The sequence below is a fragment of the Hypanus sabinus genome, chromosome 14, assembly GCF_030144855.1.
Source record: "Hypanus sabinus isolate sHypSab1 chromosome 14, sHypSab1.hap1, whole genome shotgun sequence".
NCBI classification, from domain to species: domain Eukaryota; kingdom Metazoa; phylum Chordata; class Chondrichthyes; order Myliobatiformes; family Dasyatidae; genus Hypanus; species Hypanus sabinus.
The window spans coordinates 44,535,216-44,560,215 of NC_082719.1; the positions used below are offsets into that span (position 1 = coordinate 44,535,216).

The window sequence follows — 25,000 nt, forward strand, 5'->3', positions numbered from 1 at the left end:
TCTTGACTCGCCTTGAGGCGCTGCATGCGCCAGTTGGCTTGGAAGTTGTTTGCTGCCTTGGAGCATAGATTGTGCCACTTGGACCGATCAGCAACAGTGTGTTTGAGATCGCGGGGCTGGAGTTTGGCCCACTTAAGGTTTGACTTGATGTTGTCCTTGTACCTCTTCTTTGGACAACCTTGGGCACGGTTGCCCTGCTGCAGTTCTCCGTAGAACAACTGACGCGGGAATCTGGACTCATCCATGCGGATCACATGGGCAGTCCATCTGAGCTGAGCCTTCTAAACCTTGGCTTCAATGCTTGTGGAATTGGCTCGGTCCAGGACTGTCAGGTTGGAGATACGGTCTTGCCAGCAGATTTGCATGATTGATCGCAGAGCGTGATTGTGGAATTGTTCAAACTGTTTGACATGTTTGTGATACAGTGTCCAGGTTTCACAGCCATACAGAAGTGATGAGACCACAACAGCATTGTAAACCTTCAGTTTAGTGGAGAGGCGAATGTCTTTGTGCTGCAGAACTTTGACCCGGAGCCTTCTAAGTGCCTGGCTTGCTTTCTGGATCCTTGACGTGGATTTCTTTATCAAGGGCACCGTCGCTGGAGATGGTTCTCCCCAGGTATTTGAAGTTGTCAACGTTCCGTAGTTGTGTGTCATCGATGGTGATGCATGGCTGTGGTGGGGTGCTGTTAGGTGCAGGCTGCAGGAGGACCTATGTTTTACCGAGGCTGATTGTCAAGCCGAACAATTTAGATGCAGCGGAGAATTTGCTGACCGTTATTTGTAGGTGGTCCTCTTGGTGCGCCATGAATGCGCAGTCATCTGCAAAGAGCGCTTCTATGAACAGCTTTCGGAGGGTCTTTGTGTGTGCTGCAAGGCGATATAGGTCAAAGAGTGACCCGTCCAGGCAATATTTGATATAAATGCCCAGGTTTAGGTCTTTGACGGCATGCATTAGTACTTGAGTGAAGAAAAGGTTGAAAAGTACTGGTGCAAGCACACAGCCCTGTTTAACGCCGTTGGAGATGTAAAATTTCTCGCTAGGTTCATCAGCTGAATGAACCTCTCCCGTCATGTTGTCATGGAAGAGGCGTATGAGGTTGATGAACTTTGGAGGGCAGCCAAGTTTCCTGAGGATGATCCACAAGACTTCTCAGTTGACTGTATCAAACGCTTTAGTCAGATCAATGAAGACAAAGTACAAGTTCATGTTCTGCTTCAGGCATTTCTCCTGCATTTGTATAACAGTGAAGATCATATCCACAGTACAGTGTTTAGGTCGAAAGCTGAATTGCGATTCTGGGAGATTTCCTTCGGATATTGTTAAAATAAGTCTATTGAGGATGATGCGAGCCAGGATTTTGCCAGCGATGGAAAGTAGGGAGATGCCCCGGCAGTTCCCACAGTCTGTGCATGGGCGTCTGTTTTTGTATAGGGCAACTATTACAGCATCCCGAAGGTCGGGTGGCATTACTTCCTCTTCCCAGATACTGACCAGGACATCCTGGAATGCTTCGAGTGACTCCTGGTTGAGGGCTTTGAACAGTTCTGCAGGAATGCCATCCTTGGCTGGTGCTTTGCCACATCTCATCTGTTTGATGGCTGTGCTGGGGGGGGGGGGGGTGTTGACATGCTCATGGACCGGGCTCTGGGGAATCTGGTCGAGTACTGACTGGTCGACAGTGGAGGGGCGGTTCAGGAGCTGACTGAAGTGTTCCTTCCATCTGGTGTTGATGCCCTTTTTGTCCTTGATAAGCGAGGATCCATCTGCAGAAAGCAGAGGAGCTATGCTTGACCTTGAGGGACCCAAGGCAGACTTGATGGCGTTGAAGAACTGCTTGGTGTTGTTTGTGTCAGCATAGCGCTGAACCTCATCTGCCTTCTTATTCCACCATGTGTCATGCATTATACAGATTTCCCTTTGAGCGAGTGCCTGATAGGACTTGAATCTGTCCTTTTTGCAGGTGGAGTTCTGGTCACCCTGCCATTCTTTGAATGCCTTGTTCTTCTTAGTGAGTAGGTCATTGATGATGGTGCTATTCTCATTGAACCAATCTTGGTGGGTGCGTTTTCTGGGGCCTAGGGTTGATTTTGCCGTTTCAGTTATAGCATTTTGAAGTGGTTCCATTTCTGGATTGGGTTACCCATGAGTGGCTGGTTTGTTGATAGTTTCTGTTTAAGAGTATTTTGAAATTTGCGTAGACATGGAGGGTGCTGAAGTTTGGAGGTGTTAAAGAATGGGCCGAACTGCCTTTGGATGCTTTTTGTGAGATTGAACGATGTGTAGCTTGAGGGTGGTAAGGAGGAGTCTGTGGTCCATCCAACACTCTGCTCCTCGCACGGCTCGTGTGATGACTATCTCTTGGATGTCATGTTGATGGACAATGACATAATCGATCAGGTGCCATTGTTTGGATCTAGGGTGCATCCATGTTGTCTTGAATTTGTTGGCCATTCTGAACACTGTGTTTGTGATAGTGAGGTCATACTCTTCACATTTGCTGAGAAGCAGAAGGCCATTGCTGTACATCTTCCCAACTCCACTCAACTGATCATGGTCTTGGCTGACTCGGGATTAAAATCTCCCATCAAGATCAGCTTATCACTGGCCAGCACTGAGCACAGGCTGGAGTCAAGGTCGGTGTAAAACTGCTCTATGGTTTCAGTAGGGCTGGTCAGGGTGGGGGCATAGGCACTAATAATAGTTGCATGTCGATTTTGGCTGAGGGGCAGATGTAGCTTCATCAATCTTTCGCTGATGCCAACAGGCAGGTCGGGAAGCTGTTTCATCAGGGTACTCCTAATGGTGAAGCCCACTCCGTGAATCCTGTCTTCGTTCTGCACCCTTCCTCTCTAGAAGAAGTCATAGCCGCTGGCAAGCTCAGTGATGGATCCCTCATCTGCAACCCTGGCTTTGCTCAGCGCTGCGATGTCAATATTGTTGCAAGCAAGTTCTTTACCAATGAGAGCTGATCTCCTTTCAGGTCTTGCAGTGTTTTCCTTATCCATTAAGGTGCGAACGTTCCATGCTCCTAGACGGAGAATCTTTTTCTTTAGATTTTGATTTCGACCGCAATGATTGGGTGATCCGTCAGTCACGGTTAACTGGCTGGATGATCTAGGGCAGGCGATGTTTAGGCCACCTTTTCTAGGCCCCTCCCTGATTACTGGGTGGGCAGCGCTGTCCTAAAAAGGGCTGCCCAGTCACCCTGGATGCTGCCGGACTCCCCTACTGCCCTGGGTTCAGAGGAGAACGACCATCTGTCCAAGGGCCGCCTACATGCAGGTTTGCAACTGCAACTCAGTGGTCACCTCCACCTGTTGGTTCGCTGCTCTCCCATTGCCGTAGGACTTTTGAAGAGAGAAAGAAGACAAAGATGCACAACACAAGGACCTGTACGTGAAAGATATTATAGTGAAAAAGCCTTAGCACGGAGACAGTCCCACTCTCTCGGCCTCGGAGGTCAGGATCCACTAGCATGAAGATCGTTATATATGGTGGCCTCTTCGGCTGCAGGAGTTGCCGGACAATAGATTGATGAAATCCTCCCTATTGACCGTCTATGGGACTCCGGCTCCTGATTTCTTCTCAGGGTTTACTCCCATAGCCTTCCCTACGATTGGGTGTGGCCGCAATGCAGCAGAGGTTTTAAAATCAGAGTTTTCCTTCTCCTAGATGGGCAGTCGACCAGGACTAATGAGCCCCACCTGCCCGAAGCATCTGTTTTTGAGGCTCCAGGGACTCTTCCTTATTAAAATACATTTATAAAAAGTACTTCTTTTACAAAACTGTTGGTCACCTCTAATGCTAAAATGTATAGTTCCATGCTTCCCAGGAATGATTTTAGGGCAGACAACCAAAAGCTTGATCAGTGTGACAACATTAAGGAAAAAGTAAGACGGCTCAAATATTTACAGAGGGAGTTATGAGCGGAATCCACAGTCAGCCCATTGGGTCATTCCAATTCCCAGTGGAACATTCCAATCTGGCCAAGCTTCCTCTGACCTTAGGTTCCTTTAAAATGTTTACAAAGTTAAAATATGTTGCATAAATGCAGATTGATGGACCAGATCTTATCAGATCAACATTGTGCTCACTCCTATGTTACTCCCAGAATTGTATTAAGCATGACTCCAAGGTAAAAGCTCCAGGCCTAGGTGCCGACGTCATCCCAAAACTGGAGTATTTCATGAGCAAGTAGCAACTAAGCCTTGGTGGATGAATCCTGAGGCCCTGTCTTTGTTACCAAAGTTCAAAGAATTTCTTTTAAATAGTTGTGATGATTGGAGGCATTTAAAAAATAACTTCAACATATCTAAACTAAAATTCCATTAACCAATATCAATTCACTAATTTGAAGGAAAATAAAGGGAAAAAACTCTTACCATTTGCATCCAGGTTTAAAATCTTTTCTATTCACTCACCAGCTGAGGGCCCAAATACAAAATATGGACTGATCTTCACCCTCTCTGTTGGGTTCAGCAGGGTAACAGAAGGCTGGAAACACTAAATTTGGCCTCTGGCATTTCTATTTCCTGCCATTATTTTGCATTGGTGCATTGGACAAGAATATGTTGATCTGTGCCTTGTTGTTAGGCAGCGGTTCTATTAAATCCTGTCTGAACATTAATATGGAATTTTTTTTTTTGGGGGGGGGGAGAAGCAACTGATATAATCAATACAACAACAACCAAACTTTACATTGTGGGACTTTGCATCAAGAGTTGGTGAACTTCTTCAGATAATATTAAAGGAAGGGTAGGTATGGGTGTTGATGGGAAGGGGAAAGGATTGGGAAATGTCAGGAAAGACTGACTGGAACATGCAGCTGACAGTGGACAATAGAGGTTGAGGGTAGAAAATCTTTTTTGGCTTAGTAAACACAAGAAGTTCTGTCCTTAATTTCTCCCTTATTTTTGAAATAAGAGAGGCAAAAATGAACTTACAGAAACTGAACCAATCTATGATGTCATGGTTATCATTGAAATTAATTGAGAGAAATAACGCGAGTTATTTATTTAAATGATAGAGAAAATACACATTAAATATATTGCTATTCAAGAAACCATAAAAATGTCAGTAAATGTACTGACTCTAATGGTGGTGTCTGAGAAATGAAGCACTCAGATTTCCAGTTTGCTGATCAAGAGTAATTTCTTCTCAGGCAGTCCCTCAAGTGGAACTTGCTTCCAATTCCGAACCTGAGATGGTTGACTACGTTCGATCAGGAGCCCGCAGAGTCCGGCAGGGCTGGTCGGTGGATAGTTTAGGTCAGGAGGAGGGCACAAAGGATTCTGCAGAATGTGACGTCTTGCCCCTCCACCCTGAGAGTTGCTCCACCGTAGCAGAGGAGGAAGCTGTTGACCTCGTGCCGGAACGGGAATAGGGATAGGAATTTAAATAGTTGGCCACTAGGAAGCTCCACATTTTGCGGATGGCGGGGAGGTGCTCGGCAAAGCTGCTCCCCTACTCTACGTCGGGGTCTCACCACAGAGGAGACCGCATTGGGATCAGTAACAACCCCAGCGGATTCGCAGGTGAAGTGTTTCCTCACCTGGAAGCAGTGGGTATGGCGCCTTAAATTTAGATGTCGGAGCGGGTGGTGAATAGCTAGGTGTAGCCTTTTTGTCACTGGTGTCAGGTAGGAGATTAGCGGGACGGACAGGTGGGCAAGGGCGTGAAGGCTGAGATAGTGTGTATAATCCCGGAGATACTCTATACTATCAGGGGTACTCTTCTGCTTGTGCCGCTATGAGCTCGGGCTTCTATCAGATGGTGAATGTTAGAACTTTCTCAGCAAAGCTCTCAGTCCACCTGGCTTGAGGATGCCCAGGTGTATCCACTTTGGTTGCTGAGCGCCGATGACGAGAGCCAATCAGCGTCATCATTTGGCCGGGCTTTCTTTCCGTGTCCTGACGCCCGGCCCTGGCCCCGCCCCTTGCAGGGACCGCGTGACGTCACTTCTGACCCCGCCTCTCGGCCTCGTTCCCTCGGCCCGGGGTCGGGTGACGGAATCCGATGCGATCTTTGTAAATAACAACAACGACGAAAAACGATGCCGAAAAAGAAAAAGGTCTCCGCTGCAGCTACTCCGGCTCGGCCATCTGGAAGTGGTCCGCCGCCCAGTGCTCCGGCTGCAGCCGATCCGGCCCCAGTGCCTTCTCAGGCCTCAGCCTCCACTTCAATGGCTGCCGTGACTGGTGCTATGGGTTCGGGGGTGAACAAGGAGGAGCTGCTGGACCGGATGACCGAGATGTTTTCGCATCTGGACCCGAGCGTCGTGTATGTGGTGCTATCTGAATGTGACTTTAAAGGTAACGGAGAGTGCGCGCGGTTGCAGGCCTTTTACACCTGACCTTTCCTCTTCACCTGGACCTGGAGCCTCCACACTCGGACACTGTCCTTCAACAAACGCCACAGGGTAATCCAACATGCTCCCCTACGCCATCTCCCTGTTTTGTATTCCCCCCCCCTGGAATTTGTTCTGTAATCTGATAATGTTTAGTGGGAAACATCGTTTTGAAAAAAGAATTTCGGTAATCAGCTGGTTGTATAAGCAATGGTTATTCAACAGTTGCTGAGGTTATAATGACAAATACACTGTAAGTGTTTAAATTGGTGCAGGTTCTTATTTTTAAAATTAAGATCGGTAAATAGTTAATCAGATTACTGCCGATGCTGGACGTCTAAGATAAAGCAGAAGATACTGGAAACACTCAGTATTTGTAGGAAAAAACAGCTAACATTTGAGGTCGAAGACCCTTCGTCGAAACTGAATACGTATTTTATTGAAAGCCAGTTCTTTGAGGACATTGTTACTGGAACCAGTCTCTCGTTAGACCCTTGTGAATGCTGCTGACCTGACCTGAAGTGCTGAATGTGCATTTCACTCTTTCCAGAGGCATGGGAACTCTGCGTCAGTTGCCGGCTGATAAACAAGGATGTTGCTTCTGGCTGAATAGTTGTTGACCATATACCGTATAGATTTTGTAAATATTTCTAATGGCTGATTTTTTTTAACCACACCTTCATATTAGATTGTAAGTACAACATATTTGGAACTACTTGGGTTTTTTTTGGATTTAGTTTGGTGGTTTATTTTCAGTTCATGTATTTTTTGGTTACTAAAAGGATTCTTGGGCAATCATATCAATTTTGATTTCTACAATTGGGGTAATGACAATAATACCTGCATATTCAAAATATTTTACTGTTATCTACTATATCAGTCAATATTAAGTTCATAGAATATATAGTTTGAAAGCAGTATATATGGTTGCTGTTGCAAAACATATTGACCACCTAGAGTTTAATCTTTTGTTTTGACATCCCTATTTTCTAAGTGAGCCTTCAGAAAGTTTTGGTTATTATCAGTTAAAACTGGAAAATGCTAACTGTACATATATATACTGTATCAAGATGAGTGAACAGACATGGTGATGCATTTGATTGTTTGAAGTCATCTGTACATCCTCTCTGAGGAAGGTATAGGTTTTTTCTGTGTGCTTCAGTTTCCTCCTACAGTCCAAAGAGGTACAGTTTGGTAGGTTAATTGGTCATTGTAAAGTGCCCTGTGATTAGGCGGGGGTTGAATTGAGGGTTGCTGGGGTGGCGTGGCTTAAGGGGTCTGAAAGGCCTACTCCGCACTGTGTCTCTAAGTAAAATAAAAATAAACTGATGGTTAAGTATCATCCATTCTATCTGCTGAGGGAGTTTTCCACCGTCATTCTAGTTGCAGTGTCCATTCTTTTTTGGTAAAATTTGTACATTTTCTCTGCACTCTTTCAATTTTTTTGACAGCTTTCCTGTAGGTAAGTGATCAAGATTGCACACAACACTCCAAATTAGGCCTCACCAATGCCTTATACAACTTCAACATAACATCTCAACTCCAACCCTATCCAGCTGTGATGTCACTTTAAGGGAATTATGGATCTGTATTCCCAGGTCCTTGTTCTGCTGCACTTCTCAGTGCCCTGCTGTTCATCTTGCAAATCCTACCCTGGTTTGTCCTCCAAAAATGCTACAACTCAGACTTGCCTGCTTTAAATTCCATCTGTTGTTTTTCAGCCCATTTTCCAGTTTACCATATTATCCATATAAGTGGGCTACAAAGTGGTTACCAGGACACTATAACATTTCAGAGTTTTTTTCCAGCACTGTCTGTATGTCTGCCCTGTGGAATGCCTGGGGTTTCCCCAAGTGCTCCAGTTTCCTTCCATAGTCTAAAGATGTACCAGGTAGGTTAATTGGCCATTGTAAATTGTCCTGTGATTAGGTTAGGATTAATTGGGTTTGTTGTGGTTAATCAGATTTGTTGGGGGTTGCTTGGGTGGAGTGGTTATAAGGCCGGAAGTGCTTATTCAATCACATTCCACCCCTCGCCAATGCTAGGTTGGCATCAGAAGTGCTGAGCACCATGATCAGTGGCCACGGGTCAGCATACCACGATGCTTTCCTGATCATTGGGGGATTTCAACTGGGCCAGCTTGAAAAAGTCTCTGGCCAACTACCACCAATATATCACCTCTGGAAGCTTTGGCAGGTCCAATCATGTGGTTGTATTGTACTTCTGACATATAAGCAGAAACTAAGGGCTGCAGCGTCAGCGGTGAAGAGTATGGCCAAGGGAGGTGGAAGAGTGCTTATACAATAAGTCTGCTTTGATTTGGTGAACTGGACCATATTTGGGTGTTTAATCTTCATATCTGAACAAATGTGAATAAGATGTTGGACAACAATACCTTTCAAGCTATCATCATTTAAAAGTTAGTTGTAATTTTTTTTTACCTGAATGGATGGCTACACATCTTTCTACATTATATTCTGACTGCTTCTTACTGCCCAATACTCCCCTGGCATTTAGAGCAGCAGTGAAGGTCCTCTATTTCTGTTGGTATTCAGGGCTTTCTTCATCGTGTCTGCAACTTCAGCTTGGTTTTCACTACAGTCAGTCATGCAAGTCCTGGGTGGAGACTCAGGAATGCCATCACATTCAGATGTAGAAGGATTCTTCATTGCTGTTTCTGTAATAATTTTGTTTTACCAGTCAGGGTTGTTAACTCTGAGCTGAACCCCCAAACCTGGAAGACCGTTGGACCACTCTTAGTTTGGGCCTCTACCCTTTGACCTGTTTGGCATGGGTGACCCTACCCAGAACTAAAGTCTAAAGTCCAAAGTCCTGACTCCTGCCAATATAGCTTTTTGGGTCATTAAGGCATACAAGCTTCCAAACCATAACAAGGTTGTCCTCTTGGAGGTATTCTGTTTGCTATGTCTTGTTTATTCATTTAGCTTGTCTCCTTCCCTCTGAAAGCCTCTTCTGTATCCTCCTTGCATTTCTCATTGCTGCCTAGCTTGTGGTGAAGATTTAAGTGTTCACTGTGTTTTTAATAATTTTAATATTTAAGTATTTATTTCATTTTTAATTTGGCATGTCAGGGATGTTTTCAAAAAAATTCTAGGCAGTTTCGTCACAAGACTAAGCTGAAGGTTTTATCCTGAGGTAACTTGTGTATAAGGGTTTGTTCAAGCTTTCCTCATATGTCTCCATTGTATTCACAACTCCTCAGTGGTTTATTTGAGGATTTCTCAATTCTTTAGGTGTTAGTCAGCACTGAATGCTGTGGTAGGCCCCATTCAGTAAAATCTGGCCCAACATCAACTGACAAACTTGAATGTATAAATATTTAGAAATTTTGTTTTGTAAGGTGTCAAAAAACTTATGATTATCTTTAAAGTATTTGTTTTTTTTTTGTCCAGCTGATGATGCAATGGATTCTTTGTTGGTACTATCTGATGCAGCTAAAGGGGAGAAATCTTCTTGCTCCTCTGGGTTTGAATGTGTGACGCCTGCCCTAAATGATCAAGTTAATGGTGACAATGAGGTAGTCATGAAAGATTACGGACATAATTCAGCTGCTGCTTCTGGAAGTTTTGAATGGAATGAAAAATTGGACCCTTCAATTGAAATTGAACTGGAGAAATATTGCATGAACACACCGTGTGAGCAAAGCATGTCTTTTCAACATTACCAGCCATTTATGAACCACTATAACTTGCCTATTAACCAGTTTTCTAATAACTCTGTTGGTGACCAAATGCCTAAACAAATTCAATCGAGTTTGAACTCTGCTTTAAATAATGTGTCCCTTCAGCACCAAACAGCCTTGTATGCCAGCTTACCCCTCAGACCATTATCATATACATTGAATTCCTCAGATTGTGAAGAAAATGTGAACCTTTGTTTCAACAGTGGAAGTAACATAATTGAGAAACGATCAGAAATTCAGTCAGAGTATGATAATTTCTCTTTGGAAGTCATTGAAAAGTCCAGCAAAAATCCATCTGTTGAGGATGGAACTAAGAGGGTTATATTTCCAAGTAGTATAAGCATAGATGATACAGATATATGGACAAATCAAGGTGAAAGCCATGGCCTGTCATCAGCCATTTCTATGAATATTGGTGCTATTGGCTCAGAGCAATTTAGTCCAAAGTATGACACATTTCCAAATGCAGTGAACTGCCAAGCTCAGCACTTGCAGAACAGCGATGTGTCTGATAAAGCTGTAGTAAGATCTTCTGGTGCAGATGGAAATGAAATATGGCTTGGATCAAAAAAAGAGAGATCATCTTCAAAAAACTACCAATTATTTGGTGAACCTGAAGCATTTAAAAGAACAAATGAATTGCTACAAAAAGATGGCCCTCTCTCAAATAAGTCATTGGAAAATAAAGAGGATGTTTCAAAAAATATGCAACAGAATACCTGTTTTCCTTATTGGTTTGATGTACGGAAAGCTAACAGTGGAGAAAATCTCCCGAAATTAACAAACTGTGATGAAGCAAGTTATCCTCAATATTCTAACAATGTACATTCTATAAATATTCCAACCATGTCTCCAGTCTCATGGAATCCATGGGCTCCTGAGTTCCAACCAATGAGCATGGCAAAAACCTTCATCACACCTGTGGCAGCAAGTCCTGTGAAGCCAAGGCTTAATGATACTTCACCATGGAAACGTACTAGACCTACATCTAGTCCTGATAAACTTCATTCAACTAGAAGTTCAACTTCTGGTAGTTTGCCTTCAAAACCATGCTTAAATCCATATCTCAAACACCAGTCACAGACTTACGAATATCCTTTTCCACAGTTCATGAACAGAAAAGCAATAGCTACACCCAAATCATTGTTTTTGATGAGGGGTCTGCCTGGATCGGGAAAAAGTACACTAGCCAGGTATGACATGATTTTTGTTAATATATTTATCGAGACCAGTTGAAGAAGGTTAGAGATTTTCCTTTATCACACTATCTTTCTCCGTTCACTAAACTTATACTTGGTTCAATCCTAGAAGTGTCATTTTGGAGTTGTAGTCTCTGATCTGGCTCCACTCCAAAAATTCACATATAAACTTGGCTGACTCTTCTTAAATTGCCAAAAGAAAGTAGTTTCAAAAATCTTCCATAGTTTTTCAGTGTTTTTGCAGAATAATATTTCAGTCTATTATTTAGTACAAAGTTGTGCCATTCTTCTATATTTGATTTTTATCTTTTACCTCCTGAACTTCATTCTGTACACTTGTGCATCCTACCAGTAATAGGTAATGACTTGGATGTAGCTGTAGGAAGTATGATTAGTAAGTTTGCAGATGACATGAAAGTTGATGATGTTGTGAATAGCGAGAAACGTCTTAGGCTGCAGTAAGATATTGATGAGATGGAACCTTTGCGAGAATTGCTAGATCAAATTTAATCTGTGAACTTATGCATTTTGTGAGTAAATTAGTGGTATGGCACATACCATAAATATAAGGCAGTAAGGAAGGTTGATGATCAAAGGGTTAGGATTAGGTTTTCAAGTTGATAGTTCCCTGGAAGTTGTATATGGGGTAGTGAAGAAGGTATTATAAATTTACAGAATAAGGGTGCATTGTGTGCAGTTCTGGTAAGGAGGATAAGGTTGTGTTGGAACGAGTGTAGAGGAGATTCCCCAGGATGTGGTCTGGGTAGGAGGCCTTTAGTTATGGCAGGAGATTGGATACATTGAATGCATTGAGTTTCTTGTAGTGAAGTAGGCTAAAAGGTAACATGATAGAGGTATGTAATTTAGGGGTGATTACTGGAATCTTTTTCACACAGTAGGAATATCAAAAACGGGAGAGCAAAAAGGGATTTAAGGGGAAAGTTTTTTTTAATCCCAGGTATTTGGAACTTTCTGGAAGAGGTGGTAGAGTCAAATACATTCATTATGTTTAAGAGTCATTTGGACAGGCACTTAAATAGACGAGGCACAGACATGATGTGGGCAAATTAGATTGGTGTAGATGGGCAAAGAGGGATCAATTTCAGGGCTCTACAGCTCTTGAATCTATGACTCCAGATAGTTTCAAAGTTAAGGAGGATGTTGTAAGTCTTATAATTTGAGTTTTATATAACTCTGATTAAATGCAGATTAATTTTCCTGTTCTTTCTTACTTTAGAAATCCTGACTTGAAAATTCCATATGTGGTGTGCAAATATAAAATTGCATTTCAAAGAAAATTTGCTTTGGAAAATCGAAGTATTCCAGTACATTTTTGAAGCAATATTTTTAATAACCACTTCTGGAAGACCATGCCTGGCTTCCAGATGAAAACTTTAGTTGTACCCAGGGTTTAAAGCTGAAGCTTGGCATAATTGAATATATGTTGCAGATTTTTGAGAATGAAAATGTGTGGTGTGATGCGTTTATTGTGAGGCTGCATTTAGAAGTTGGGATTGTGCCAGGGAAGAATGTGAAACCATCAGTTAATCATGCTTTTTTGGTGAAGTAGGTATCGGAATCTGGTAGTAATCCATGTGTGTAGTAGCATTGAGTAAAATTGGGAGCCAGTGGTGATTGACAGTTGGAATGCAGAGTTGGGTGGTTGTGAGAGAAGCACTGCCTCAGAGAATTTGGGTAAGAGGCACATCCATGAGTGAGGAATAAATTTGATAACACCTTCAAAATGCACAATCCTGGCAATCTAGCAGTACGTGGAGAAGTAGTCAGTTGGGAGTGTCACCACTTGTAAGCTACCCTCCAAATTATGCATCATCGTGATGTATATTCTGATTCCTTCATTATTGCTGGGTCACAATCTAATAGTGACCTAGTAGTGGAGTGAGAATACCTTAACTGTAAGAGACTAGAATTTTTTTCTCTGTAATTCTTACATGGCTCAAAAAGCATTAATGTATCTGTAATGCTGTTTTTAAAAAGGCTGTTAGGATCATAATCTTCCTATGTGACCATCATTAAATGGCATTTTAGTGTTCCTAGGCCTAAGGATCTCTGTTTCAGCTTTAGTATGAGCTAAGGAATTGACAGTGTTTGAATGTAGTTGAAGGTGGAAAGAGGATTCAGTGTTACATGTGAACAGTCCGTAGAGTAAATGGTGGACTACACAACAATGTGGGACCAGTCTGACAATGTTATGGTATCAGGGGAAAACAAGTTTTATTAGTTAGTCCTAGTTTTTTTGCATAAAATGAAATTCAAGATCATGCTATAAAGTTTAAAATCTAGCAATGTATTGATTCTGCCATTATTGGGACAAATTTCATCCTGATCAAAAAGTTGGAAATTAGAACTAAAAATTGCATTTTTGCTCCACTGCAGGGTAAAACCATTTCAACTGCATATTCACACAAAATGCTGATGGAAAGCAGCTGGCTATGCGGCATCTATAGGAAGAAGTACAGTTGACGTTTTGGGCCGAGACCCTTCATTGGGCCTGGCCTGCTGCGTTCCACCAGCATGTTGTGTTTCCAGCATCTGCAGATTTCCTCGTGTCAACTGCATATTGCTGTCCTTCAGCACTTTAAAAATATATTTCTCAGGCAAGAGTCTAGGTTGCTTCAGGAAAGCAGTTCACTTTCTTGAAAGCTTTTGTATCTGGGCATTACATGACATTCTTGCCAACTCTGCCCAGAGCCCATGTGTCAATTTATAAATAAATAACAAATTGGTTGAAAGTACTGGAACAAATCACATGGTCTGCAAATTTTTACTGCGGTGAGACACCGTATTTGGCCATTGTTCCTTTTGAAAACCATTTATCCACTATTTCAAGTATTTATCACTTTGAATACAGATGAGAGATTGAATACAAAACTGAAGTTATTAAGAATGATAGTTGGATCAAATGCAACACTGCACAAGATTTTCCAATTGGAGGGAGTCATTGATTCCGGAGACAAAGCAATGCAGGTTAAGGGAGAACTTAGGAGATGTTCTATCATACAAGAGAAGACAACTTGAGCAACTAAGATGGCACTTTTGAACTGCACAGATAAAGTCAGGGTAGACTGAGCACATTATTTTCAGCATAGTGAAGGAATACCCTAGCTTCTAACCCTGATAAAATTTATGTTCTATCAGAAAAAAATAATGAAGTTCACCCAAATTCATAAAGAACATCATTTTCTAAATCAATGTTTATATGAGGTTAATTACAAGGCCATGAAATTTTGTAATAAACTGATGAATTTCTATTGCATTTGGGCAGACTGATTGTTCAACAGGGCCCTAATGGAATAATTTTAAGCACTGATGAATACTTCTATCGAAATGGGCGCTACCAGTTTAATCGCAGTCTGATTGGAGAAGCTCATCAGTGGAACCAAAAGAGAGGTGAGCATTCAGTTATTGTGGGCATTATTTCGCTATTTTAGATGATAGAATTTATTTTAATTTATCTTAACTGATGATGCAAACCGTTGTCAACTTACAATTTCAACCTTCTCATAGACATTTGATTAAATAAAATGGGGAAGCTTAGCAGTGTCATTAAAGTGTTATATTTGAGTTGTAAAATTATAGAAGCACAGTATGGCTCCCTGCTCTCAACTTTAAAAAAAAATTGTATTCATTTCTGGCATCTCATGGATCACTGTAGACTTGTAGATGAAACTATCATTTTATTCATTGCTACTGTTTGCTAACCACAATTTTCATTTGCTGAAACATGCAAAATCTAGTTGACTTCATGCATCTTTGCCCTCAGCAATGCTTGGGCTAATTCGGCTCTTCATCACCCCTCTCTTCTCCTTTAAAACTCTTAATAAAACACTCATTTGATCAAGGTCTCCAAGTATGTTTTTTACTGTATACTATGAAGTCCAATGGAACATTTTTTTTGTAATTGCCTAATACGTTGTTCTGAACATAATATTATGGTGCCTGAAAACCCAAGTAGTGAAGGGATGGAATAGATAAACTGCAGAAAGCAGACATTTCTCAGATCAGACAGATCTCAAAGGAAATTACAGTGTCACAGTAGCATTACAAGTGTACAGATATGCAAATATTAGAAGAGAAGTAAGAAAGAATTAAAAGTAAGTTACCCAAACAATCTTAACAGGAGGGGGTCATCAGGTTGGTAGGTGCTGAGGTGATGTGTCTAAGGGTGAGACCAGTATTATGGACATTGTGAAGGGCTCGTGACCCTGGTTGCTAAACAAAAAGCTATTGGAATGCAGATGTTATGTAAGTGTAGGCTTGGGCATATATATGATGCCTCCCTGACGGTCCTGATTTTCAGCATCTGAAATCTCTTGTGTTTCAGTCAGTGATACTTGTCTTGATTCATAGAATTGATAAGTTCCTGGAGGAAGCTGTTGAATTGTTCAGGGATCCAGTTGCTTCAACAGCAAAAAGGACAATGACAGAAATGATGGTTGATACAACCATGTTTAAATTTTTAAAAAGCACTGAAGCATTTGCAGCTCTTCCCAGTTTGAAATTTAAGAACTTGTATTTGAGTAGGAAGGACCATAAGTTGAGATGGAATGTGAATACTAGTAAAAGTATTCATTACTACGTTGCAGGACCAAAAAGTGATTTTACAAATGTGTATACAATCAATCAGGTACCAGTTAGAATTCCATTGAAATCTAGTTTACTCAATTTGTAGCATGTGGGATGGAGATGGGGGAGCATAAAAAGGATTCCAAGCATTTTGAGTGAGTGGGAAATCCAGTACAAAGAAGAAAGATTACAAAAGAAACAATGTTGCATTTTTGTTAGGCCCTTAGTTTAAAACAAGCTCTCCATAACACAAATTTAAGATAGATATGAGAAATCTGTTTAACTTACAATTATTTAATTAACATTCTATTTTAAATAATGTGTAGAGTTGTCATGATCATTAATTATGAACTTGTTGAATAGTACTAAATTTTAATAATTTTATTTCAGCCAAAGAAGCCATGGAGAAGGGTTTATCTCCAGTTATAATAGATAACACAAATACGCAGTCTTGGGAGATGAAACCGTACATTGTTATGGTTAGTGAATTTTGAAAAGATTTGAATGGTCTAATTGTTTCTGTAAACATGGAATATCTTGAATAGTGTTAATTTTGTTTGAAGTATTAAGTATTGCTTCATATTTTCATGTATCATGCCACTTGTTTCTAATTATCAGATGATGTGGAAATAATTTATCAGTGCTTTTTAAGTTGAGTTGTGGAAATAGTGCCTTTTGAGAGATTGGCTTTTTGATTGTCTAATGCTGTTCAACAGGTAGTGTTCTGATGGGGAGATTGATAAGTTCTGGCTGAAGTGTAAGAATTTGAGAAATGCAGAACTAATTATCAATTCCTGTTTGTTTCAACAAAACCAAAACTGATTTTGAAACTAGAATTCTGTCCTTAAAGACAAACAAGGATTCTTATGTTGGAGTAAAAACCTGAAGGTTTCAAGCAGAAATGTTCCAATAATTTCTCGTCCTTCATTTTATTCAACCTGTGGTTTATATAATATATATTCTCAAACATGCAAGTAATCAGTTTGTCTAACTGCTCCCTTAAAATTCAGAGTGTGCTTACTAATTTATCACATCATTTAATTCTTTTTATCTATTATCTGATTTCTTTAGGCAAATTGGAATTGATTTGTTATAATCACGTGGACTGAGGTACAGTGAAAAGCTTGCCTTGCATACTGTCCCTACAGGTCAAATCATTTCACAGTCCATTGAGACAGAACAAGTTAAAACATGTGATGCAGAATAAATGTAACAGTTACAGGGAAAGCGCAGTGCCAGTAGACAATAAGTTGCAAGATCATAATGAGGTAGATTGTAAAGTCAAGAGTCCTTCTTATCATACCATGTACCATTTAATAGTCTTATAACAGCAGGGTGGGAGCTATCTTTGAAGCTGGTTGCGGACAAGTGCTATCAGGCTTTTTTATCGATAGAACGTTTGGAGTGTGTAGGGTCTGATTATAAACCGAGTCCATGGGGGGGAGTGTCTGGTTTCCCTGATATGTTGAGCTGTGTCTACAATCCTGCAGCTTCTGCCAGTCATTAGCAAAGCAGTTGCCATAATAAGGTGTGGTGTATCCAGAGAAGATGCTTTCTATGGTGCATCAGTAAAAGTGGTACAGGTCGACAGGAACATGTCTTTTTTTCAAGCCTCCTGAGGAAGAAAAGGCACCTGTGTTCTTCCTTGGTTGGACCAGAGTAGGCTGTTGGTAATGTTCCTTCTCTCAACCTCTGCATTTTGATGTGGACAGGAGTATATGTGCTGTCATCCTTCCTAAAGTCAAAGATGGGCTCTTTTGTTTTACTGACATTGAGGGAAAGGTTATTGTCATGATCCTATGTCAGTAAGATGTTTATCTTCTTCGTATACTTCAACTAATCATTATTTGACATACAGCCAAATACCGTGGCTTTGTGTTCAAATTGTAGGTGGAGTGAAGTCATGAGTGTACAGAGAGGAGAGAGCTGAGGATGTAGTCTTGTGGGGTAACAGCGTTGAATAATAATAATCCTGGTGGAGGTATTGCTGCCTATCCTAACTGCAGTCTGTTGGGCAGAAAGTTGAAAATCCAGTTGCAGAACGAAATGTTGATTCTGAGCTCTAGGGTTTGGTAATGAGCTTATTTGGACTTACAGTATTGAATGTGGAGTTGTAGTCAATAAATAAATAGTCTGTCTTGGGTTTCTTTACCTTATGGATGCTCCAGAGATGAGTGTTGGGCTGGGTGATGGGGTCCACCAAAGATTTGTTTCAGTGGTAGGTGAATTGCAGTAGGTGGAGGTCATTTGGGATGCTGGAGTTAAAGCATGAGTTTTATTTTCACTGAGCAGCATTATGCATTCCAGTGCAGGATCCTTTTGTGTAACTTGAGTCAGAAAAGTACAGCACAGAAATAGGCCCTTTGACCCATCTAGTCTATGCCAAACTTTATGTGTAATGCTGACAAATATATTGAACAAAAGACAGATACAGGAAATTTAAAAAACTTTACAAAGCATAACTCAGAGTGCACTTGCATTATGTGTGCATTACTGAATTATGGAAACAATGAGCTTCTACTGGTGAGAGTACAGGAGAAGTTCACCAGGAAGTACCTGGATTGGACGATTGAGGAGAGATTGGAGAAGCTGGTTTTGTTTTTCCTGGAGCAGGGAGGCCTTGGGATGACCTGATAGTCAAAATTACAGGAGGAATACATAGGGTAGATGGAATCTTGTTTTCCCCATAGTAGGGGTAACAAAAACAAGAGGATATACATAAGCTTAAGGTGAGAGGAAGGAACTTTAATGGGTATTTGAGGGCAAAGTTTTTTAAGTGAAAAGTTGTAGTTTAAAACTGGATTTTTTTTTTGTCCGAGATAGTGGTGTAGTCAGATACAATCACAAAGTTTATTGCGGATGAATGGGTTTAGTGTAGATGTACCAAAATATCATATGGATGTGGTGGTTCAGAGGGTCCACTTCTGTACTTTAGAAGTTATATTCTCTCAGGTGTCTGTCAAATTTCCTATTGAAATGTCTGATTCTATTCCATTATTCTTACAGGAAATAAATTCCAGAGTATAACTACCCTCCATAAAATTATTCCTCACGTCACACTTGCATCACTTGCCAAGATTTTTAAATCTGTGCCCATTAGTCCTTGATCTATTTGCCATCTGTTTATTAACATGATCTGTACAAGTTTGATTTTGTGCCCCTCTACCAAATCTCACCTCAGTGCACATTTCTCCAAGGGAACAAATGCAGTCTAACCATGTAATAGCATTAAATTCCCAAAGACTCCATCATAATATAGTAGTCAGTATTCCCTTTTTGCTGCTGCAGTGGAAACAAATCAGAACATTGAAAAAATAAAAAAAAATTAAAAAATCAAAACATCCGAAAACATTGAAGTTGCTTAATCAACACTCCTTTACTGTTCTGTGCTCAGTGTCAGATGTGGGAAGTTCTAGAGACTCCCAGCCTCCCGGATGGCCATACCTGCGCCAGGTGCGTCGAGCTGCAGCTCCTTGGGAATCACATTAGAGAACTGGAGATGCAACTCGATGACTTTCGTCTGGTCAGGGAGAATGAGGAGGTGATAGATAGGAGCTATAGGCAGGTAGTCACACTGGGACCTCACGAGACAGGTAAGTGGGTAACAGTCAGGAAAGGGAAGGGCAAGCGGCAGATGCTAGGGAGTGCCCCTGTGACTGTCCCCCTTAACAAGAAGTACTCCAGCTTGAGTTCTGTTGGGGTGGGGCGGGGGGGGTAGGTGACCTACCTGGGGGAAGCAACAGTGGCTGTGCCTCTGGCACAGAGTCTGGCCCTGTGGCTCATGAAAGACATATGGACATAATTCAGCTGCTGCTTCTGAAAGTTTTGTATGGGATGAAAAATTGGACTCAGTTGATTTCCTACACAACATGTGGGTATTAGTAAAGCTAGAGATTACATAGAGATTAATAGGACCCATGATGCAAAGAGGATGTCAATAACAATATAGTAAATTGAAGCATGTTGAGCATTCATAGCAGTTGGGAAGTCCTGATAAAGGTAAGGCTGACAGTGGAGTCTGATTAAAGTTTGCTAACCTTAGGGAGGAAAGTATGAGGTCTTACTTACTCTGCACTAATTAGAATCTACTGGTTCAGGAGGAAGTTATGATGTCAGGCAAGATAAGACTTTAAGTAGTCAGACAATTTGAAGAAACAAATATTTAAGATGCTTCATGTATGTTAGATTTTCCAAGTAGAAAGTTCATTTTCTATTACCACTTTTATTTGGTTACAGTTCATTTTGTTTTAAATTTGTGCCAGGATTTTTGAACTTTCTGTTATCTTTATTGTTGACTTATAGTTTGAATTTCAGAAATTCCAGGATTTGGACTAACCATGCAAAATAATGGATGCAACTCCATATGTTGTAGTATTCTTCATTTGTATGAAAAAGCACTAACAGTAGCTCATTTGATTTGATCATCGTGTTGACACTCTTGACTCCCTTGATGGTAGAGACCAAAAAGCTGGGAAGAGCTACCATGAGGCCAGTCCTGAAACTGGAGAACTGAACTATGAGCTATTTTCTTTTCTATGAATTTTACTTCTGTATGTTTTTCATACTTACAGAAAAATTGTATTCAGCAAAGTTACTAAGGAAACAGACTTTGTGAGTGAATAGTACAATAAAATCTTAGAGAAAATGATTGACTTTTCAGAAGGATGCCAACAAAAACAGACATGTAAATTACTGTGTAAACATTTTAGCAGAGCAAACTGAGATAATTTGTTCCAAAATCACAAAAATTAGTGATGAATGTGAAATTTAAGATGAATTAAGAACATAAATCATACTTCACAATATCAGCAAAAGTGCCAAAATATCTTCCAATCAATTAAGCACTTATTGAAGTTTTTTTAATTTTGTGTGTGTTAGTTAAGCGCTGACACATTTGCATTCATGCACTATTGAAATCTCTGGTGGTCAGAACCAGAGATAACATTAACAACTTAATATGATAAAGCATTAAAAAGGCTCTCTTAGATACCAAAGGTAGTTTTATTGGGGTATTCAATCATATTTTGCAAAATTAGCAATATGCTATTGCTTTGAACCTCGTGGTTTCCTTTGTGTCTTCTCGTGTTCCAAAGACATACAAGTTAATAGATAAATTGGTCAAATGTATGTAATTGGGTTGCATGACCTCATTTGGTTGGAAGGGCCTGTTAAAATGAGGCATAGTGTTTAGTGTAATGCTATTATAGCATCAGTGAAGCAGGTTCAATTCTGCTGCTGTCTGTAAAGAGTTTGTACGAGGGGTGATTGATAAGTTTGTGGCCTAAGGTAGATGGAGTCAATTTTAGAAAATCTAGCACATTTATTTTTCAACATAGTCCCCTCCTACATTTACACACTTAGTCCAGGGGTCATGGAGCATACGGATCTTGGACCTCCAGAAAGTGTCCATGGCAGGGGTGATTGATAAGTTTGTGCCCTAAGGTAGAAGGAGATGTTATACAGCTCTCTTTACATGCACATGAAGGTCGACTCTGTGAGTGATTATGCAGAAGGTTTGAAGTTAAGAACTCATCTCCTTCTAACCTGAGCCATGAACTTATCAATTACCTCTTGTATGTTCTCCCTGTAACCGCATGGGTTTCCTCCAGGTGCTATGGTTTCCTTCCATATCCCAAAGACATATTCGTTAGATTAATTGGTCACGTGTGTAATTGGTGGTGCAGTCTTGCTGAGCAGGAAGGGCCTGTTATCAACTGTAAGTAAAATAATACACCTTAAGAAGCTGAAGGAGTAATAAACCTTCCATCATGCCTGCTTCATAGTTCACTGAGTTAACTCATTGAAAATGTCCAGAAACAAATCCTAAATCCATGACAGAATATCATCGCAATTTCTTTGTGCTCTACTTCTGTTTAATAACTTGTGTGTGACAACTTTTTTTAATGCCTTCTAAAATTCTAAATACACTACATCATTAGATTCCCCTTGCCCATTCTTGAATACCTCCACCAGATTTGAAAAAAAGTTTTCCTTTTTATAAATTAATGCTAACTCTGTTTTAAAAGTTCTTTGACAAGGTGCCACACATGAGGTTGCTTAGCAAGATAAGAGCCCATGATACTACAGGAAAGATGCTATCATGGATAGAGCACTGGCTGTTTGGCAGGAGGCAAAGCACGGGAATAAAGGGAGCTTTTTCTGATGGCTGCCAGTGTCTAGGTTGGTATTGGGACTGTTTCTTTTTATGTTGTATGTCTATGATTAGGATGATGGAATTGGTGGCTTTGTGGCCAAACTTGTGGACAATATAAAGATGGGTGGAGGGGCAAGTGGTGTTGAGGAATCAGGAAGCTGCAGAAGGACTGGATAGATTAGGAGAATGGACAGAAGTGACAGATGGAATGCAGTGTTGGGAAGTGTATCGCCATGCACTTTGGTAGAAAGAATGAAAAGGTAGACTTTTCTAAATGTGGAGAAAATTCAAGAATCTGAGGTGCAAAGTGATTTGGGAGTCCTCATGCAGGATTCTGCAAAGGTTGACTTGCAGGTTGAGTTGGTGGTGAGGAAGGTAAATGCAATGTTAGCATTCATATTGAGAAGACTAGAATGTAAAAACAAGGATGTCATACTGAGGCTTCAAGGCACTGGTGATGCCTCACTTGGAGTATTGACAGCAGTTTTGAGCCCCTTATTTAAGAATGGATGTACTGACAGTGGAGAGGGTTGAAAGAAGGTTCACAAAAATGATTCCAGGATTGAAAGGCCTATCGTATGAGGAGTGTTTGATGGCTCTGGGCCTGTATTCACTAGAATGCGGTGGGATCTCTTTGAAACATAATGAATGTTGAAAGGCTTAGATAGAGTGGATGTGGAGAGGATGTTTCCTATAATGGGGGAATCTAGGACCAGTGGCTGATGATACTGATGGCACCCATTAGTCTCGCGAGACCGTGGATCTGCGCCTACCAGGGTGCAGGCCTGGACAAGGTTGTATGGAAGACTGGCAGTTGCCCAAGCAGCAAGTATCCCCTCTACGCCACCGATGTTGTCCAAAGGAAGGGCAAGTGCTGATACAGCTTGGCACCGGTGTCATCACAGGAGTTACCAGAGCGAGGTTGAAGGCATCATTGGACGACCATAGGGACTCGCAACTCCGGATTTGTCCTCAGGGTTTACTCCCGAAGCCTTTCCCATGAGAGGCTATGGCCACAAGTCAGCGGAGGTTTGAAATCAGAGTTTTCCCTCTCTTAGATGGACTGCCTTCCCAGGCTGACGAGCTCCATCTACCCAAAGCACTGGTCTTAAGGCACCAGGACCCACCTTCGCCTCTTCTCCTGTCAGTAGAAACAGTTCTACTGGGCTTAAAGGCTAAGCCACACGTGAAGGCTAGGATTTGGACTTGGTTGTTAGAGGCTATTTGAGGCGCATGCTGTGAGGAACATTTTTAGGTAGTGGGAGCTTGTCCCTACTACCACTCCTCAGCTTGACAACCTTGGAACCAGGACCAGTGCATACAACCTCAGAATAGAGGGACATCCATTAGAACAGAGCTGAGGAATTTCTTTAGCCAGAAGGTGATGAATCTGCAGAATGTGTTGCCACAGGCGACGGTGAAGGCCAGGTCATTGAGTGCAGAGGTTGATGGATGTTTGATAAGCTAGGGCTTGAAGTTAAAGGGAGAAGGCAGGAGAATGGAGTTGAGCAGGGAATGGATCAGCCCTAATCAAATGGCAGCGCAGACTTGATGAGCTGAATGGCCTAATTCTGCTCCAATGTAGTATGGTCTTTAAGGAATATTTATTGTAAATTATTTTTATTTGTAAAAAAGTGAAATTTTCCCTAACCTAGCCAAATCTTGGCTCATGTATTTGTGCTATACTTAGATTTAAGACAAGTTTTGGACAGAAGACGAACTTGCTTTTAAATGTAAATATATACGAGTGTGTACATCGAAACGTGTAATGGAATGAATTGTTTGAATGAACATACAACACACCCAAGGGTGGTCTGAGGCAGCCTACAGGTGTCACAACACATTCTGATGCCAACGTAACATTCCCATAATGTTTAGCAGGGGGATGAATGAACTTAAAGGCTCCTACCTGATTCCACCACCAGCCACATCTTCCCCTCCCCCCACTCTCGGCTTTCCGCAGGGATCGCTCCCTATGCGGCTCCCTATGCGACTCCCTTGTCCATTCATCCCCCCCCATCCCTCCCCACCGACCTCCATCCGGGCACTCATCCCTGCAAACGGAAGAGGTGCTACACCTGCCCCCACACTTCTTCCCTCACCACCATCCTAGGCCCCAGACAGTCCTTTCAGGTGAGGCACTTCATCTGTGAGTCATCTGGGGTGATGTACTGTATCCGGTGCTCCTGATGTGGCCATTTATACATTGGGGAGACCTGCCGCAGACTGGGAGAGCGTTTCGCCGAACACCGGCGCTCGGTCCTCCAGCAGTGGTGGGATCTCCCTGTGGCCACACACTTCAATTCCACAGACCACTCCCACTCCGACATGTCTGTCCATGACCTCTACCGTCGAGATGAGGCTGCGTGCAGGTTAATGGAGCAATACCTTATCTCCCGCCTGGGTAGCCTCCTACCTGCCGGCATGAACATCCAACTCACAGTCCTCTGTTGATACCCCTGCCCCCCCTTACCCCCAACCCTATCTATTATTTCAGTCTGGTTCTCTTTCTTTCCCCCCTCACTATAATCTCCCCCCAGCCCTACCTCTTTCTTTCTTTTATTTCCCATAATTCTCCACCTTCCCCCTAGCCCATTTCCCTTCAGCCTATCACTTCCCAGCTCTCTACTTCATTCCTCCCCCCATTTCTTATCCCCCCTCGACCATCCCATGTTGCTTCACTCCTGATGAAGGGTTTCGGCCCGAAACGTTGTCACTACCTCCTCCCATAGATGCTGTCTGGCCTGCTGAGTTCTGCCAGCGTTTTGTGTTTTTATTTATTTCCAGCATCTGCAGATTCACTCGTGTTGCCTTTGAATTAACTTACCCAATATGACTTTGGACCATGGGAAAAATCAGAGCACCCAGGAAAAACCCATGCCTTCCACAGGGAGGGTGTACGTTGGCTTCTTGCAGAACAGCATCGGAATTGAATTGTGAATCTCCGAGCTGTAATAATGTGCTAATCACTTTGTAACCACGGCACCCACAGACATTTTGATGGATGT

General features: G+C 41.7%; 1 protein-coding gene across 1 annotated transcript in view; it reads left to right on the plus strand.

The window, feature by feature from the left end:
* The first annotated feature begins 5,962 nt into the window (after positions 1 to 5,962).
* n4bp2 (NEDD4 binding protein 2) overlaps positions 5,963 to 25,000 on the plus strand; it is a 71,749-nt gene continuing 52,711 nt past the window's right edge. The window contains exons 1-4 of the mRNA XM_059989068.1: positions 5,963 to 6,314; positions 9,763 to 11,245; positions 14,538 to 14,662; positions 16,229 to 16,317. Coding sequence (XP_059845051.1) covers positions 6,056 to 6,314; positions 9,763 to 11,245; positions 14,538 to 14,662; positions 16,229 to 16,317 — 1,956 coding nt within the window. The 5' untranslated portion in view covers positions 5,963 to 6,055. The remainder of the gene's footprint in view (positions 6,315 to 9,762; positions 11,246 to 14,537; positions 14,663 to 16,228; positions 16,318 to 25,000) is intronic.